The 14,283-nt window shown below is 49.0% G+C and overlaps 2 protein-coding genes across 2 annotated transcripts; one reads left to right on the forward strand and one right to left on the reverse strand.

Annotated features, from left to right (window-relative positions):
• Window positions 1-430: 430 nt before the first annotated feature.
• SNIP1 (Smad nuclear interacting protein 1) lies at window positions 431-6,032 on the reverse strand. The gene is made up of 4 exons (XM_045859058.1): window positions 5,767-6,032; window positions 4,378-4,477; window positions 2,974-3,575; window positions 431-1,444 (listed from the first exon to the last, which is right to left on the reverse strand). The coding sequence occupies exons 1-4, from the start codon at window positions 5,988-5,990 to the stop codon at window positions 1,180-1,182; spliced, it is 1,191 nt and encodes a 396-aa protein (XP_045715014.1). The 5' UTR covers window positions 5,991-6,032; the 3' UTR covers window positions 431-1,179.
• A 1,400-nt stretch (window positions 6,033-7,432) lies between these two features.
• Window positions 7,433-14,025, forward strand: DNALI1 (dynein axonemal light intermediate chain 1). The gene is made up of 6 exons (XM_045859861.1): window positions 7,433-7,519; window positions 8,038-8,183; window positions 9,903-10,072; window positions 11,080-11,258; window positions 11,593-11,757; window positions 13,893-14,025. Exons 1-6 carry the CDS (start codon window positions 7,439-7,441, stop codon window positions 13,926-13,928), a joined length of 777 nt encoding a protein of 258 aa, XP_045715817.1. The 5' UTR covers window positions 7,433-7,438; the 3' UTR covers window positions 13,929-14,025.
• Window positions 14,026-14,283: the final 258 nt, after the last annotated feature.

Raw genomic sequence — 14,283 nt, forward strand, 5'->3', positions numbered from 1 at the left:
AACACTCACCCGCCAAGATATGGGGCTATATTTACAAATTTTATTATTTTGCATCCCAAAAATACATATAAATGAAAACCTGCTCTTCAAATGCAGGGAGGCCTTTGCCTATAATGTAGTATTACATTTACATCACAAAACATTCTCATATGAAAATCAGTGTGCAGCTCTTTCACACACAATTATATATACACAACACAATATAGATGGAAGTTGTTACGCATTTTCTACTTACACAGATCCCTTTAGTGGAAAATTAGGAAAGTTGGGCGATTCCCAGGCTTTCTAGCTTTGGGAAGGTAAATACCACCTCTCTAAATGTTTTTTAAAAAGATGAAACGTAAACTACACAACCTTGTTTAGACATGTACACATGTTGTTAGAATAAAGCGAGGGCCCTGCCACATGATGACAGTGTTCCTCAAAAAAGAAAAAAAATAAGAGATAACGTTTGAATAAAAATATGAAGTTAAGAAAAGATAAGGTGATCAAAAGTGTTATGTACATGCTGCACGGAGAAATCAGAATTCTCGCACAGGAAGCCGCTCCACAGCGCATCCCAGCCTCCTGTGACGTGAAATCAGCACCCGAGGGCAGTCGTCATGATCTTCCTGCAGTCACATGCTTCATCAGACTCCACAAAGCATCCGTTTAAGTCCAACAGTCAACAATGAGGTCATGTGGTAAACTCCCACCCCCCACCCCCCAAAAAAGAAGTGCAAAATCAACTTCTGTGACTCAAGAGCTCAACCAGTTCAAAGCTTTGGTATATACTGGAGGCTGTTTTGGTGATAACCAAAGCTTAGAAAGATTCTGTTAAGGGATTTGCCCCAGAAACAAAAACAAAACAAACCCAGTTCACAAAGCCTATAAATAAAGTATCTGTACAAAGAGAACAAGCCACAATTTCCCTTTAGCCAAGGGTTTAGTTTCCTAGGCAGCAGTTCTGAAAGCACCAACTAAAAGCCACGATGCTTCTACGAAACACGATGTGTTGGTGAGACTGTTCTGAAAACATATGCCCACAGGCAAGTGGCTGACATGTCACAGAAAAAAGTCCAACCAAACATAAAGACTTAAGGCAATAAGAGGCATTACAAAGAGCACCTGGTGCTCCGGAGTCCATCGCAAAGCCTTCGCAGAAAAGAAAGGTCTCTCAAGAGTTTGTTTCTTAGTTCGCTAGCTGTCGGATACTTCCTCCTCCTCCTCGTCATCCTCATCTTCTTTCCTGTCTACTTCGGAAGTATCAGAGGACTCGTGAAGCAGAACATATTCTCTGCTGCTGAACCCAAACTTAAGCACATCTTTTTCCTTCAGTTCATAGTATCTCTGTGGCTCAATGCGCTTGTTGTTCAAGAATGTTCCATTGCCCGAGCCAAGGTCAATGATGTAGGGCTTCACCCTGCGGCCAACTGTCCCATCAGCACGGGTATATTCCACAAGCCTAGAAGAGATGAGAGAGAGAAACCTAAGGGAGATGTGGGGAAGTGGAAGAGGGTACGGGGGGATAAATGGTGATGGAAGGAGAGTTGGCCTGTGGTGGTGAACACACAATACAATATACAGGTGTATTATAGAACTGTACACCTGCAACCTCTATAGTTTTATTAACCAATATCACCCCAATAAATTCAATGTAAAAGAAAAAAAAAGAGGAAACTGTAGGCCAAATCCTGCCTCAGATCATCCAGCTTTTTGCTAATATAGCCTAGATGAGGTAAATAACATGGCTTTAACACAGTTCAAGTTCAAACTCTGAGAAATCAAGGGGAAGGTATGGCCTTGAATCTAGAAAGTAGGAGCAAGTTCAACAATACTTATTAGAAAGGTGAGACCTGGTCACTGCAGGACAGGAAATCCACAGTAGATCAGAAGCTTGAAATGCAAAATCCAAAGCCTCTTGCCATAGTTAAGAAAATACTTTTTTTTGGTGTCGTTTATAATCAATCTAATGCTTCTTTCACCTATATTGCAACTTATTTTATCTCCTGTCCCAATGTGAATAAAGATTTTTCTAGTTTACTGATTTTCAGAGGGGGGGGGGCGCATTGATCTGTTGTCCCACTGACTTATGCATTCATTGGTTGTTTCTTGCATGTGTCCTGCCCAGAGATCCAACCCACAACCTTGGCAAATCAAGACAATGGTCTAAGCAACTGAGCTGCCCAGCCAGGGCAGGGAAATGAAGCAGATTGGATCTCAGAGTTAAGGGAGTGAGATTTGAGCCAAAGTTCTTCTGTGGCTCATTTGTTAGGCAAGTCACTTGGCTTTGCCGAACTTTAGTCTTCTCACCTGTCAGATGGGAATTTAAGACCTGTGCCACCCACTTCACAGGACTGTGGTGAGGACCAAACTGTAACAGGTGTACTATGCAAACTTTCAAGACACAGACAAAGCCAACACATAAGCCAGGCATTCTCAATTGGACTTCCATTTAACCCTCATAATAGCCCTGCGAGGTAGGTAGAAGCCAAAGCCCAGAGAGTGGCTTATCCCAGGTCAAATACTTGGTAAGAAGCAATGGCAGGATTCCCAACACCAAGTTCAATGCTCTTATACAAATACATGTTTATTCAAAGGGCAGTTAGATCAATACGCAAGACTAATCTCAGATATGCCAGGTATGGACTCTTCTGCACATACATGCACAAAAATCTCAGTAATCCTGACCTGGCTGATGTGGCTCAGTTGGTTGGAGCTTTGTCCTAACACAAAGGTTGTAGGTTTAATTCCCTGTCAGGGCACATACCTAGGCTACGGGTTCAACCCCCAGTCCAGGTGCCTACAGGAGATAATCAATCAATGCTTCTCTCTCTCACCGAGGTTTCTGTATCTCCCTTCCTTTCTAAAAGCAATTAAAAAGTGTCCTCGGGTAATTAAAAAAAAAAAAAAAAAAGCCCGAATTTTAGTAACCCTAACTAACTGAGACTAGCGCCTGCTCACACTTAAGTTCCTTTCTGCAAATGTACTTACCGATACTGAAAAACCGCATGCTGCTTTGAACAAGAGGGATGATCAATCGGAATGTCCGCTATACGACGGTGTCGCCCCAGGAGGTAAGCGCTCTGTCGGTGAATGTACATGACTGGAAGAACCTCATCATTTTTAAAGGGGTAGAGACGCCACCGTTTTTTAGGGATACGTGCTTCAGGGGGCTCACTATATTTAATGACTACACCCCGGTAGGTATTGGTGTCCTCAAGAAGTGCCCCAGAAAGTTCAAAGCTCGGCTTTTCCTTAACGGGCACCTCTTTGTCTTTGTTTTTGCCAGCAGGTGGAGGAGGCAACTCCTGAGACTCATTACCGCTGGCAATAACTTCATTCTTCTGACGGTGCTCCCGCCGTCGGGCATTATAAAACTCCCGCTCCGCTTCCTGAGCCTGCAGGTTCTGGAGGTCTCGATCCCGTCCCTGAGCCTGCCCACTCCCGGGTCTCTCGCCAGAGGCTCTCCTCTGGTGGGAGTGGCCCCTGTGCCTGTCTCGGTCACTGTTCCTAGATCGCCTGTGCTCCTGTCCTGACGCTTCCCGGTGTTGCCGATCCTCCCGGTCTCTCCGGGGGGGATGATCCTCACGTTCCTGAAATTTGAACAGATTCAGTCAATTCAAGGCAGTCCACAATCTATGAACAAGCTGCATTCGAAAAGTCATCTGCGATGGTTATGTTTCTGTGCAAGGTCCCGCTGACTGTGTGTCCCATGCCACTGCCACACCACAGCTCTCACTGTGCAAGCCCATGTTTAGAGCCCTAGAAACAAGAGTACCTGCAGGCACACCTAAAGGGGATCATATACAGAAAAGAGAACTAACAAAGAGAGTTAACTAGTCATATACAAAATAAATATGTAAAAAAGAAAAAGCGAGCTTTCTCTTGTGCCAAAATGAAAATGTAATAGTAATTTTAAAATATCTCAATTCAAGAATAACAAACATTATTCAATACCTAGAAATACATTTAAGAAATATGTATGTTCTGAAGTGACAAAATTATAGAAATGCAGAACAGATTAGCATTTGCCAGGGTTGAGGGCGGGAGGGGTGTGACTATAAAAGGACAGGCAGGAGGGGGTGTGACTATAAAAGGACAACTCCAGGGACCCTTGTGGTGCCGGAAGCGTTTTATATCTCAACTATACAGATGTCACCATTGGGAGAGACAGGGTTAAGGTGTATATACCCGTATTATTTTTACACCTGCAAGTGAATCGACAATTATCTCAAAATAAAAAGTTTCATTTAGCAAAACAAGTAGGAGAAAAACCTACCCAGTTTTAAGAACAGCCCATTGTAGGAACAGGTGAACACACACACACACACTTCAGCTGTGACGGTAACGGGCTCTGGGTCCGGACCCAACATCGAACCATCTTAACCCGCCTACCTGCTTCACTTTGACTGTTGAATGGTGAGGACTTCGGCTTCTGTTACTCCGAGGAGACTTGCTTCTTCTCCCTGAGGACTTTTTCTTTTTGGCCGGGGACCTGTGAAGAGAATGGTATAAACAGTATTTTACTTCTATTTCCCTTCCCCTGTGTAATTACCTTCAAATATCAGGCCTACCTACCACACAAACACCACATTTGTGAAGGTCTCTGCTTTTCACACTATAGGAGCAGGGAGCTGCATCTTCTTGGCATAAGGGCTCCCCTACGTTCCAGACCTACAGACACAGCTGCCTACCAAACCTTCTCCTACTTAAGGTAACAGAACCCTCTTTTCTCAACCCATCAGAACCTTTCTTCTCTCAGCCTTTGCCATCTCAGTAAGTGGCACCACCATCTCCCCTGTTTTCAAGCTAAGAAAAACCCTAAAAGTCATCCTCTCTTCTATTTGGCCTCACCACCAACAGCCCTCCACACCCCTCCCGCCACAATCACATTAAATCCATCAGCAAGGGTTAAATCCATCAGCAAGGCCTCTAGCTTTATCTGCTTGCTCTGTCTCCTCCCTTTCCACCTCACTCCAGCCACCATCCTTGATCACCACACTGGACTTTTTTCTATTTCTAAAACAACCACAATTAATTCCACTCCAGGTTCTTTGCCTGTGTCGTTTCCCCTGCCTAGACCCTTACAAGGCTGGATTTGCCTTATCCTTCAGGCCTCAGCTCCCAGGGCACCTTTTCACAGAGGTCTCCCACTTCCCTCCAATCTCTATCCCATTACTGCTTTAACCTACCCCTAACGCTTGTTACTAACGGAAGCTACTTCCCTTATTTGCTAGTTATTTTCTCAGGTCTAGGGGACACCAATTTGAGAGGGTAATGACCATCTATCTCGCTTACCCCTTTGGCCCCAGTGCCTGGGGCAGTCTTGAGCACATAATGGGTACTCTGCAAAGCTATGCTGAATGAATAAATGAACGAGTCTAGCAAGAGACGATTTTTTTTTCCTAGTTCTGTCAGGTAGATGTCCTAGGCCCTCCATGTGGAAACCTTTTGGGGCAGACAATTGGAAGGGCAACGCCCGCCCTCGTTTTGCAGGCAGAAGGGGAAAAACCTTTCATTTCCATTTGAATGATCAGTGCTATCCGCTGGGCCTTACCCCCTGAAGTGGTAGGCACACAGAGATGAATGGGCGGGATCCTGTCCATTAACGCCCATCTACAACGCCAGTGACAGGTTAACAATAACACAAGCACCACTTCCCACCGCCTTAGGATGCAGTCCAAGCCGCCGCGTTCGGCATTCAAGATGTGTTTCCAAAGCTAGCCTTGCCCTCCTTTCTCAATGAGCAGGGCTGAAGGTCCAACCCGGCTGCTTCCCACTTACCGACTGTGTCCTCGGGCTCGGGTCCCGCGGTGACTAGGGCGGCCTGGATCGCCGGCAGGCGGGGACGAGCTACCGCGGGAGCAGTCCGGGCGGCGGTGAACCGGGGGCGAGGCCTCCGGGCTGAGGCGCTCTTGCTTAACCACCACCGCCGCCGTGGCCACTATGTCCTCGTCCCGGTGCCTTCTCCGGCTCCCCCGCTCCCGCTCGCTCTTCACCTCCTTCATGCTGATATAGCCACAGAGCAAAGGAAAAACACAACCGTTGCGCTCCTCTCGTAGAAGGGAAATGACGTGTTAGGCCCCTGGACTTCCGCTTCTGGGACGCTCGCTCTCCCAGAAACCCTCGCGAGGCAGAGGCTAGACACGTGACTACGACTCTATTATGGGCGGGGTCGTAGTGGCGCTGCTCGGGTGGCGGGAGTTTTAAGTTTCAAAAGTGAACTCTGCAAAGCAGCTGTGCTCGAGGCTATTGCTACGTCATTAGTAATTCCCAAACACCGAGACAGTCTACGGTACTTTGCCATTTATAACGCACACTTTTTTTGCCCACATTTTTGAGGGAAAAACATGGATGTGCATTATACGTGGGTAGTACCTGAAATACTTTGTATCTGTTCTTGTATTTTGTAATTAATTGTGGCATGAAATTTCTTGTACTATATTATATTCAAAAATAAATATTAAAATTCCTTTATAATACAAAAAACAAGTATCTAAATATAAATAAATAAATAATTGAACTTAAAAATTAAAGTGAAAGATTTTTTCCTCTGAAAATTTGGGCCAAAAACCTGGGTGTGCCTTATACACGGGAGCATATTATACATAGCAAAATACCGTAAATGCCCAGCCGTTACTTGTTTAGGCAATTGATGGATGTTATATAGCCATTCCCAGTGCTACCTACAAACTCTATACGACAAAACACACACACACACACACACACACACACACACACAAAACCTGACATTAAAAGAAGAAGCAGAACACAAAATTGCACTCAAACTGTGCTTACATTTACGTAGGGATATTCAAAGGAATGAAGGAAGGAAATGCAATCATAGATGGTATATCATGGGCAAATCCTTAGTACTTCCCCTTTATTTAAAAAATATTTATTAATTTTTTTGAGAGAGAGAGAAACATCGATTTGTTATTCCACTTATTTATACATTCATTGGTTGATTCTTGTTTGTGCCCTGACCGGATGGAACCCCCCACCGTGGCCTACGGGAACCACGCTCTAACCAACTGAGCTATCCAGCCTGGGTTCCCCCGTATTCTTGAACTTTCTGTTACTTTGTCACTTATCCACTTGATTAAAAACAAATACTTTTTAAAACCTGGGAACTCCAGATGCCTTCCTCTATGACTCCCACTTTGCAGATTACAGAATCGGGGGTCTGAGAAGGGGGTCTGTCACCTCATTAAAATCGCGAGCTAGGCGCGTCTCACGGGCTCAAACCCATCCTCCTTTCTTCCAACAGTACAGGAGCGACATGGTGAGCAGGAAGCATGACAAAATAAACGCTAAAGAACTTCTCCCCAAAGCTGCGCAAAAATAAAATCCAGCGCTGCTGGCCCCGCCCAGGACGCGAGGCCGAGAGGTTTCCATAGTGACGGTAAACAGGGCCCTGCCCGGAGGGGCTGCTGCTGACCTACTCGCCGTCGCCATGATCCCCCCCTCGGACTCTCTGCTCAAGTATGACACCCCGGTGCTGGTGAGCCGGAACACGGAGAAACGGAGCCCCAAAGTAAGGACCAGTCACAGTGGGCAAAGGAGCCCAGAAGCTCCAATGGGGAAAGGCAAATGTCCGCGCTGAGGATGCAGAGTCCCGAGGGATGGAGGCTGAAGCAAATGGGAACAGAGGGAATTGGGATGTGGAAAGGAGGATGGGAAAGCAGTACAAACAAGCCCAAATGTTGGGCGACTCTAGAGGGCAGATTTAGGACAGGGCAGGAAATCACTGGGAGATAAATGCGGCTCACTGTTTTTCACGGTAACCGCGTCCAAGAATAGATATGGTACTGAAAGTACAGGCCTGAGCACCTGGGCCAAAAACATCGGTTCAGGTTGCCACAATCATTGGTTTGGGGTGGGGCCAGAGACCCTTCGTGGCCTCCTTTAGCTCTGAGACATAACTTCTGCTGAGAAGACAGGTGGGGAAAGTGAGCTGGGAATAAGGGAGGGGTGTGGGAGACCTGGAGCAAGGGCCAGGATGTGTGGAGCTTAGTGTCTGGTCACCTCCTGCCCTGATTTACCCCCTCACAGGCTCGGCCATTGAAAATCAGCCCTCAGCAACCTGGACCCTCAGGTCCAGTCCCACAGCCACCAAAGAGCAAGCTTCCCTCGACTGCTAGTGTCCCAGACCCTACAAAGCAGGCAGAAGAAATCTTGAATGCCATCCTACCCCCAAGGTAAAAAAAAAAAAAAAAAAGGCAAAGCAGGTGTAGTGACAAGAAGGCCCAGACTTTTGCATCCCAGAACCTGGGAACATGGGGAGAGGCATACTGCCTCTGTTGCTGGCTGGGATTTCCTTCCTCCCAGCACCTCAGTGCTCCTAGAACTTACAGATGGCTGGGTCCTGGGAAGGTGGATCTCCCTTGTCCCCTGTCCACCCTTGTGTCCAGAGTCCTCTCACCAAGGCTTATAGCTTCAAATACCATCTGTATGCTGATGGCTCCCACGTGTATATTTCCAGCCCTGCCCTCTCCCCTAAACTCCCATACATTCTACTACTTCCTCATTACTTTCATGAAGAGGCTGATAGACATCTCAAACTCAACATGTCCAAACTAACTCACAGATGTTTCCTCCTTTCACCAACCTGCTTATCCCCAGTCTTCTCTTTCTACTAGGGGTGCAGGCCACCTTTCATCCCTTTTGGCGGTTCACACCACACGTTCTAGCCTTGACCAATTTCTGTTGTCCCCACCTGCAAATCGCATCCCAAATCTGACCACGTTCACCACCTCTGCTTCCACCATCTCGTTCTTAGTCCCTGTCTGGCACCTGTACTCCTTCAGCGGCCTCCCACCTGAAAACCTGGCTCCCACTCTTTGCCCTGACAATCTTTTCTCCTCCACACGGCCCCCAAACCATAAGTCAGGTCACACCAGCTTCTGCTAGAAACTCTAATGGCTTCCCATCTTACCCAGATGAAAACCCCAAGTCCATACAGCGATCTGGAAGACCTGGCATGATCTGGCCCTAATATCCCCGTGATCTTATCTCCTGTTATTCTCTTTCTTGTTCAGTCTGCTTGCTGTTTCTGAAACACCTCATTCTTTTCACCTCAGGGCTTGCACAGCTGCTGTTCTTACTGCCAAGGATGCTCTTCCCCTGATACCCGCCTGGTTCCCTTCCTTTCTTCACGCAGGTCTTGCTTAAATGCCATTCCCTTCAAGGGGGCCTTGAGAATCCTTGGAAAAGGGCACCTTCTTTCTCCCTTCATGATCCCCTTACCCTGCTTCTCTCTTCTGTAGCCACCCTTACCACTGCCTGACATGCCTTTTCGACTGGAGATGGACATCAAAGACAGGGGGGAGTGATTTTTCTGTTGATTACCTCCCACCAATGCATGAAAGTCCTCTCCCCCAGGGTGGGTCTGCCCTTAGGCTCCCTCCCTGTGATTCCAGAACATGGCCATTCCCCTGACACAAGGTTTGCTCTGAGGGCCTACACACCTTCAAGAGCCTCCCCACCCCCCAACGCACACATTCGCCTCTTTCTGACTGGCACAGGGTTTCTGGTGCCCTGTGTCTCCCGCCTCACAAGTCAGTGGGCAGTTCCCACTGGGCCTTCTGTTCAGATCAAGCAACAACCATAAATTTGTCCTCAACACATTAGGAGGGAAAGATTGGAACATGGGTGATGATTTCCCAGAGGGTCATAGGAAAGCGGAGGTTGCCCTGCCCCAAGATAGGGGTCCTGAGGAGGCAGCTCAGTGGGTGTGGCTTTGGAGCTGCACACTCCCCAAGGAAGAAGGAGCATAGAGGATTCTGGTGGGTTGGGGACTGAGCTGCCCCTCACTCCTGCTCAGGCAGAGGGCTCAAAGGGCCATCCCTACTCACATCCTGAGCCCCCACTCTCTCTGGTAATGGGTTTTGCTCAGCCTGGCTGTGTCTGTGCCGCAGGGAGTGGGTAGAAGACACGCAGCTATGGATCCAGCAGGTCTCCAGCACCCCCAGCACCAGGATGGATGTGGTGCACCTCCAGGAGCAGCTGGACCTGAAGCTGCAGCAGCGGCAGGCCAGGGAGACTGGCATCTGCCCTGTCCGCAGGGAGCTCTACTCGCAGTGTTTCGGTGAGTGGCCTGCAGGGTGGGGCGACAGTGCACTCTGCTGCCTCCTTCCCTTCCCCTTCAGCACAGCCCCAAGCTCTGAGGATGCTTGAGCTGAAGCCCGCCCCATCTGGAATCATCTGTCTCCCCTCACCTGTCTCACCTGGAGTCTGCTAAATGCACCCTCTTCCCCCTCCCAGCCCTGCCCTCCTGTTTGTTGCAGGTCAGCCTGGCAACCTGGTTCCTCATCCCTTAGCAGATGCTTGCAGTAAACGAGAACGTTCCTTTTAAATCTTTGTTTTTTCCAAGATTCCAGTAATAAGCATGTGTCGATTTTTTAATCAGAAAAATGTATGTTCCATATTTATATCTACCCATCAACATTCAGCCCTTGGTCAGAAACTGTCTCAGGGTGACGTGCTGTTAGCTGACAGACACAGGGACTCCAGCTCTCCCTCCTCGAGTGCCCGTGTGCATTGGCTGTCCTCCAGCCCAGGGGCACATTCCCCATGGGCTCTGACATGCAAACTGCCCCCAAGCCCTGGGAACGCTGTGGTCTGAGTGTGATTATGTTTGCCTTCCAGGTCAGCATTCATGGAGGAGATGGGTGGGCAAGCTCTAGATGGGGCTGTTCAGCCCCAAAGCAGTCCAGCCAAGGAGGCACATAGGATTTCCCAGCTGCTTTAAAGCAGCCACCATTTTCAAATTGGAAAGTCAGGTTTCTTTGAACAGTATCCAGTTCTTGGCTGAGGATGGAAGACAGGGGCCTCGTGCTGCAAACAAACCTGGGGCTCCCGTCTCCCTCTGCCCCGGGCTGGCCGGCTGCCTCTATTCCCAAGTGCCAGGTTCAGAGCTGTGGCTGCAAGGCTAGGCCCCTGGGACCACTGAGGGCCCCTCCCCGAGATCTGTCTCCAAGTGAGGGGGACACACCCTAGCACCCTTCCCAGTAGGAAGTGTGGTTTGCAGCAGGCGTGGTGCGTTCTCCCTCCTGGCCTTTTCTGACTTCCCTGTGTGTGTGTGTGCGCCGGAAGATGAGCTGATACGTCAGGTGACCATCAACTGTGCGGAGAGGGGGCTGCTGCTGCTGCGAGTCCGGGACGAGATCCGCATGACCATCGCTGCCTACCAGACCCTGTATGAGAGCAGTGTGGCGTTTGGCATGAGGAAGGCGCTTCAGGCTGAACAGGGGAAGTCAGACATGGAGAGGAAAGTGAGTGGGGTTTACACGAGCCTTCGGCCCTCTCTGACTCCTCTGTCTCGGGCCCACGTGGTTGTCATTCTGGCCCTGAATTCTGGCCCCTAGGGTGCTCTCCATCACCTGAGTGAGGACCCTTGGGTCAGGGTGTCAGCGCCAGTCTGGTCATGGCAGGGTTGTCTCCTCTTGGACGTGCATGCCAGGCACTGACCTCCCACTGGGTGGCAGTGCAGATCCTGGCAATGTCGGGTTGGGCAGCTGTGTTCCATCCAGGTCCCCTCCACCCAGGCATTCAAGCCACCCCATCCCGTTGGTAACATCCTGGCATGACTAGGGTTTCTGCCCTCAGATTGCAGAATTAGAAGCGGAAAAGAGAGACTTGGAGAGACAAGTGAATGAGCAGAAGGCAAAATGTGAGGCCACGGAGAAGAGGGAGAGCGAGAGGAGGCAGGTGGAGGAGAAGAAGCACAACGAGGAGATTCAGTTCCTGAAGCGCACGAATCAGCAGCTGAAGGTAATCGTCACGCGAGCTCAGGTGGAGGCGCTGGCCCACCTGCCCTCCCAGGCGCACAGGCCACCCATTGGGTTCCTTTTCCTCCGGGTGACTTTAAATCACAGGTGGCAAACGCAAGGCCCGAGGGCTGAATCTGGCCCTCCACCTTGTTTTATTCGGCCCAGCTCCTTGTTTCTACCTGGCGGCAGTGCCGAGCTCTCACTTAACTGTTAAAGAGTAGTTACATTGATACAGCCCTACAGTTACATTCGGCCCTTTGCAGGCAACTTTGAGGCTTATGTGGCCCCCAGTGAAAATGAGTTTGACACCCTTGCAAGTTTAAATACTTGCCCACCTGCGCTGCCCAGGGGTAAAGGTAGCTGACTTTCGAGGCGGGTGGGAGAGGAAGGTTCATTACCCAGATTCTCCTTCCATCTGGTTCTGGAGGGGGCTCTATTCTCAACTCCGAAGCCCCATGATGCCTCAGTCTGGCTCGCCAGTGGAGGTTTTTTCCCCTTGGAAAAAAAGCTGCTCATCCTCAGGAGAGGGGGCTATGACAAGACATGGAACTCCTCTTCCCACGGCAGCTGGTGATCGGGAGCCCTTCTAGAGTGGCGGGAGCTCTGCAGCGCGGGAGTGCTCGCCCTCCTGCAGTCAACCCCTCTGAGGCACTGCATTTGGGGTGGGCAGCAAATGCCCTAGGAGCGAGAACCTTTTAAAATCAGGAACCTTCCCTGGCTGTGTGCTCAGAGGAGCTGGGTTGTAGGTGTTTTTCCTGAAAGCCCTCTTGTGGGTGTACACTTTGATCCAGCCAAGCTGAAGGAAAGGCAAGGAAGGTGGTGAGGGCGAAAGGGCTGAGCAGGGGCCAGGCCTCTAGCCCTCCAGGCTGTCTGGTCCAGAGGTTCTCAAAGGTTGGGGTCCAGACCCGCATCATCCTCATCACCTGGCAACTGTTACGAATGCAGATGACTGGCCCTGCCCCAGATCTACTGAATCAGAAATTTCTGGGTGAGGGGTCTAACAGTCTGGCCTAATAAGGTCTCCAGGTGATTCCGACGTTTGCTCAAGTTTGAGAATCACTGTTCTGGATACATGTATGGTCTGTTGATGTTTTGTGGCTGTCTCCCATGGTCCTGGCTGGAAAGGGCCCCTGGATTTTTCTCCCTCTCCTCCCTGGTCTCATAGAAGCTTACATTCAGACGATTGGCAGGCTTGTTGGCACTACAGACCAAGAAAGAGAAGCACTTGAGATAAAGAAGGGCGTGTGTTAACAGCTAGTTTGGGATGAGAGATTTTCTCGATGCTGAGCTTAACAAAAACAAAGAAAAGCTAGAAACATTCACCGCCAGATGTGCATCTGTTTACTTAGCAGCCTCTGAAACCGCCCCCCTTATCTGCCATATCCCTTTATCATAAGCCCAGTTCCTCCCGTAGCATGGCACTGGCAGCAAGAGCAAAGCGGAATACCTTGGCATCTTTCTCACATTTACAAGCAACCTTGTAATCCCCAGAGTGAAGGACTCTTTAGAAGTGAGTTATTTGTATTGGCTCAAAACTGCTCTGCAAATAAAAGTGTTTGCAGTCCCCGGGATAGACCTACTTACAGATCTGTCCACATACCGTGGTAGTGAACTGTGTTACTGGCTGCCAGAGGAGCAGAGCAAACAACTCCCAAGTGTCTTCGGCTTTACGTACAAGACGGACAGCTCCTTCCTCACTGGTAGCAATTTTCTCTAATTGGGTGTCAAGTTGTCTCAGTGGCTGAAAATTTGCTGTTTCCCAAACCTCTTGTCCCAGCACAGAGCTCCCAGGATCCCAAAGTTTAACTCCGCAGACATACTTAGGTCTGAAATCTGAGCCATGAAAAACCACTATTTCAACAACTTTTATTCAATTTCCTTTTCAATGCTTTGTGTTATGCGCCGAGCCGTTATTGTATGGAAACCAGGACAGCTCTGGTTTCTCCTAATGTAGCAGGACTCTGTGCCAAGCCAGAAACCAGCTAATCTAGAAAATATGGAGTTGGGAATGAAGGGAAAAAATAGCTTGGAGTGGCAGCAATGGGATAATCCTTCCCAGAGACTTTTATCACCTCTCAGCTATTTGTGTTAGGCTGCAAGTTTCAAATATTAATGGAGTTTGTTTTTGTTTTTCAGGCCCAACTGGAAGGCATTATTGCACCAAAGAAGTGATAATTTCCATATGGGTCTCACAAGCGCTACTACCCCATCCTAAGACCTTTGTAATAAAAAGCTGGTTTCCTGAAGGAACATGCCATACCCTCCCCCGATCACCATCTATGTCCTTGTCGGAAGTCACGTCACTGCCCCAGTGTCAGGAAACACCTCGGTCTGGCAGCCAGGCTCCTGCCCAGGCAGTGGAAGGTGGTGCAGGCTGGACGGTCTCCGTACGTGGCCAGCCTTGGGATCTGCTGGCTCAAATAGTAAACCTCAGAATCCACTCCCTTCTGCTGCATCCCTCTCAGGTGAAGCAACTGCTTGCTCACCAGCCCATACTAACACTTCTGGCCAAATGCAGTTGCTCCTG

The sequence above is a fragment of the Phyllostomus hastatus genome, unplaced genomic scaffold, assembly GCF_019186645.2.
Source record: "Phyllostomus hastatus isolate PE091 unplaced genomic scaffold, TTU_PhHast_1.1 phas_scaffold_182, whole genome shotgun sequence".
NCBI classification, from domain to species: Eukaryota; Metazoa; Chordata; class Mammalia; order Chiroptera; family Phyllostomidae; genus Phyllostomus; species Phyllostomus hastatus.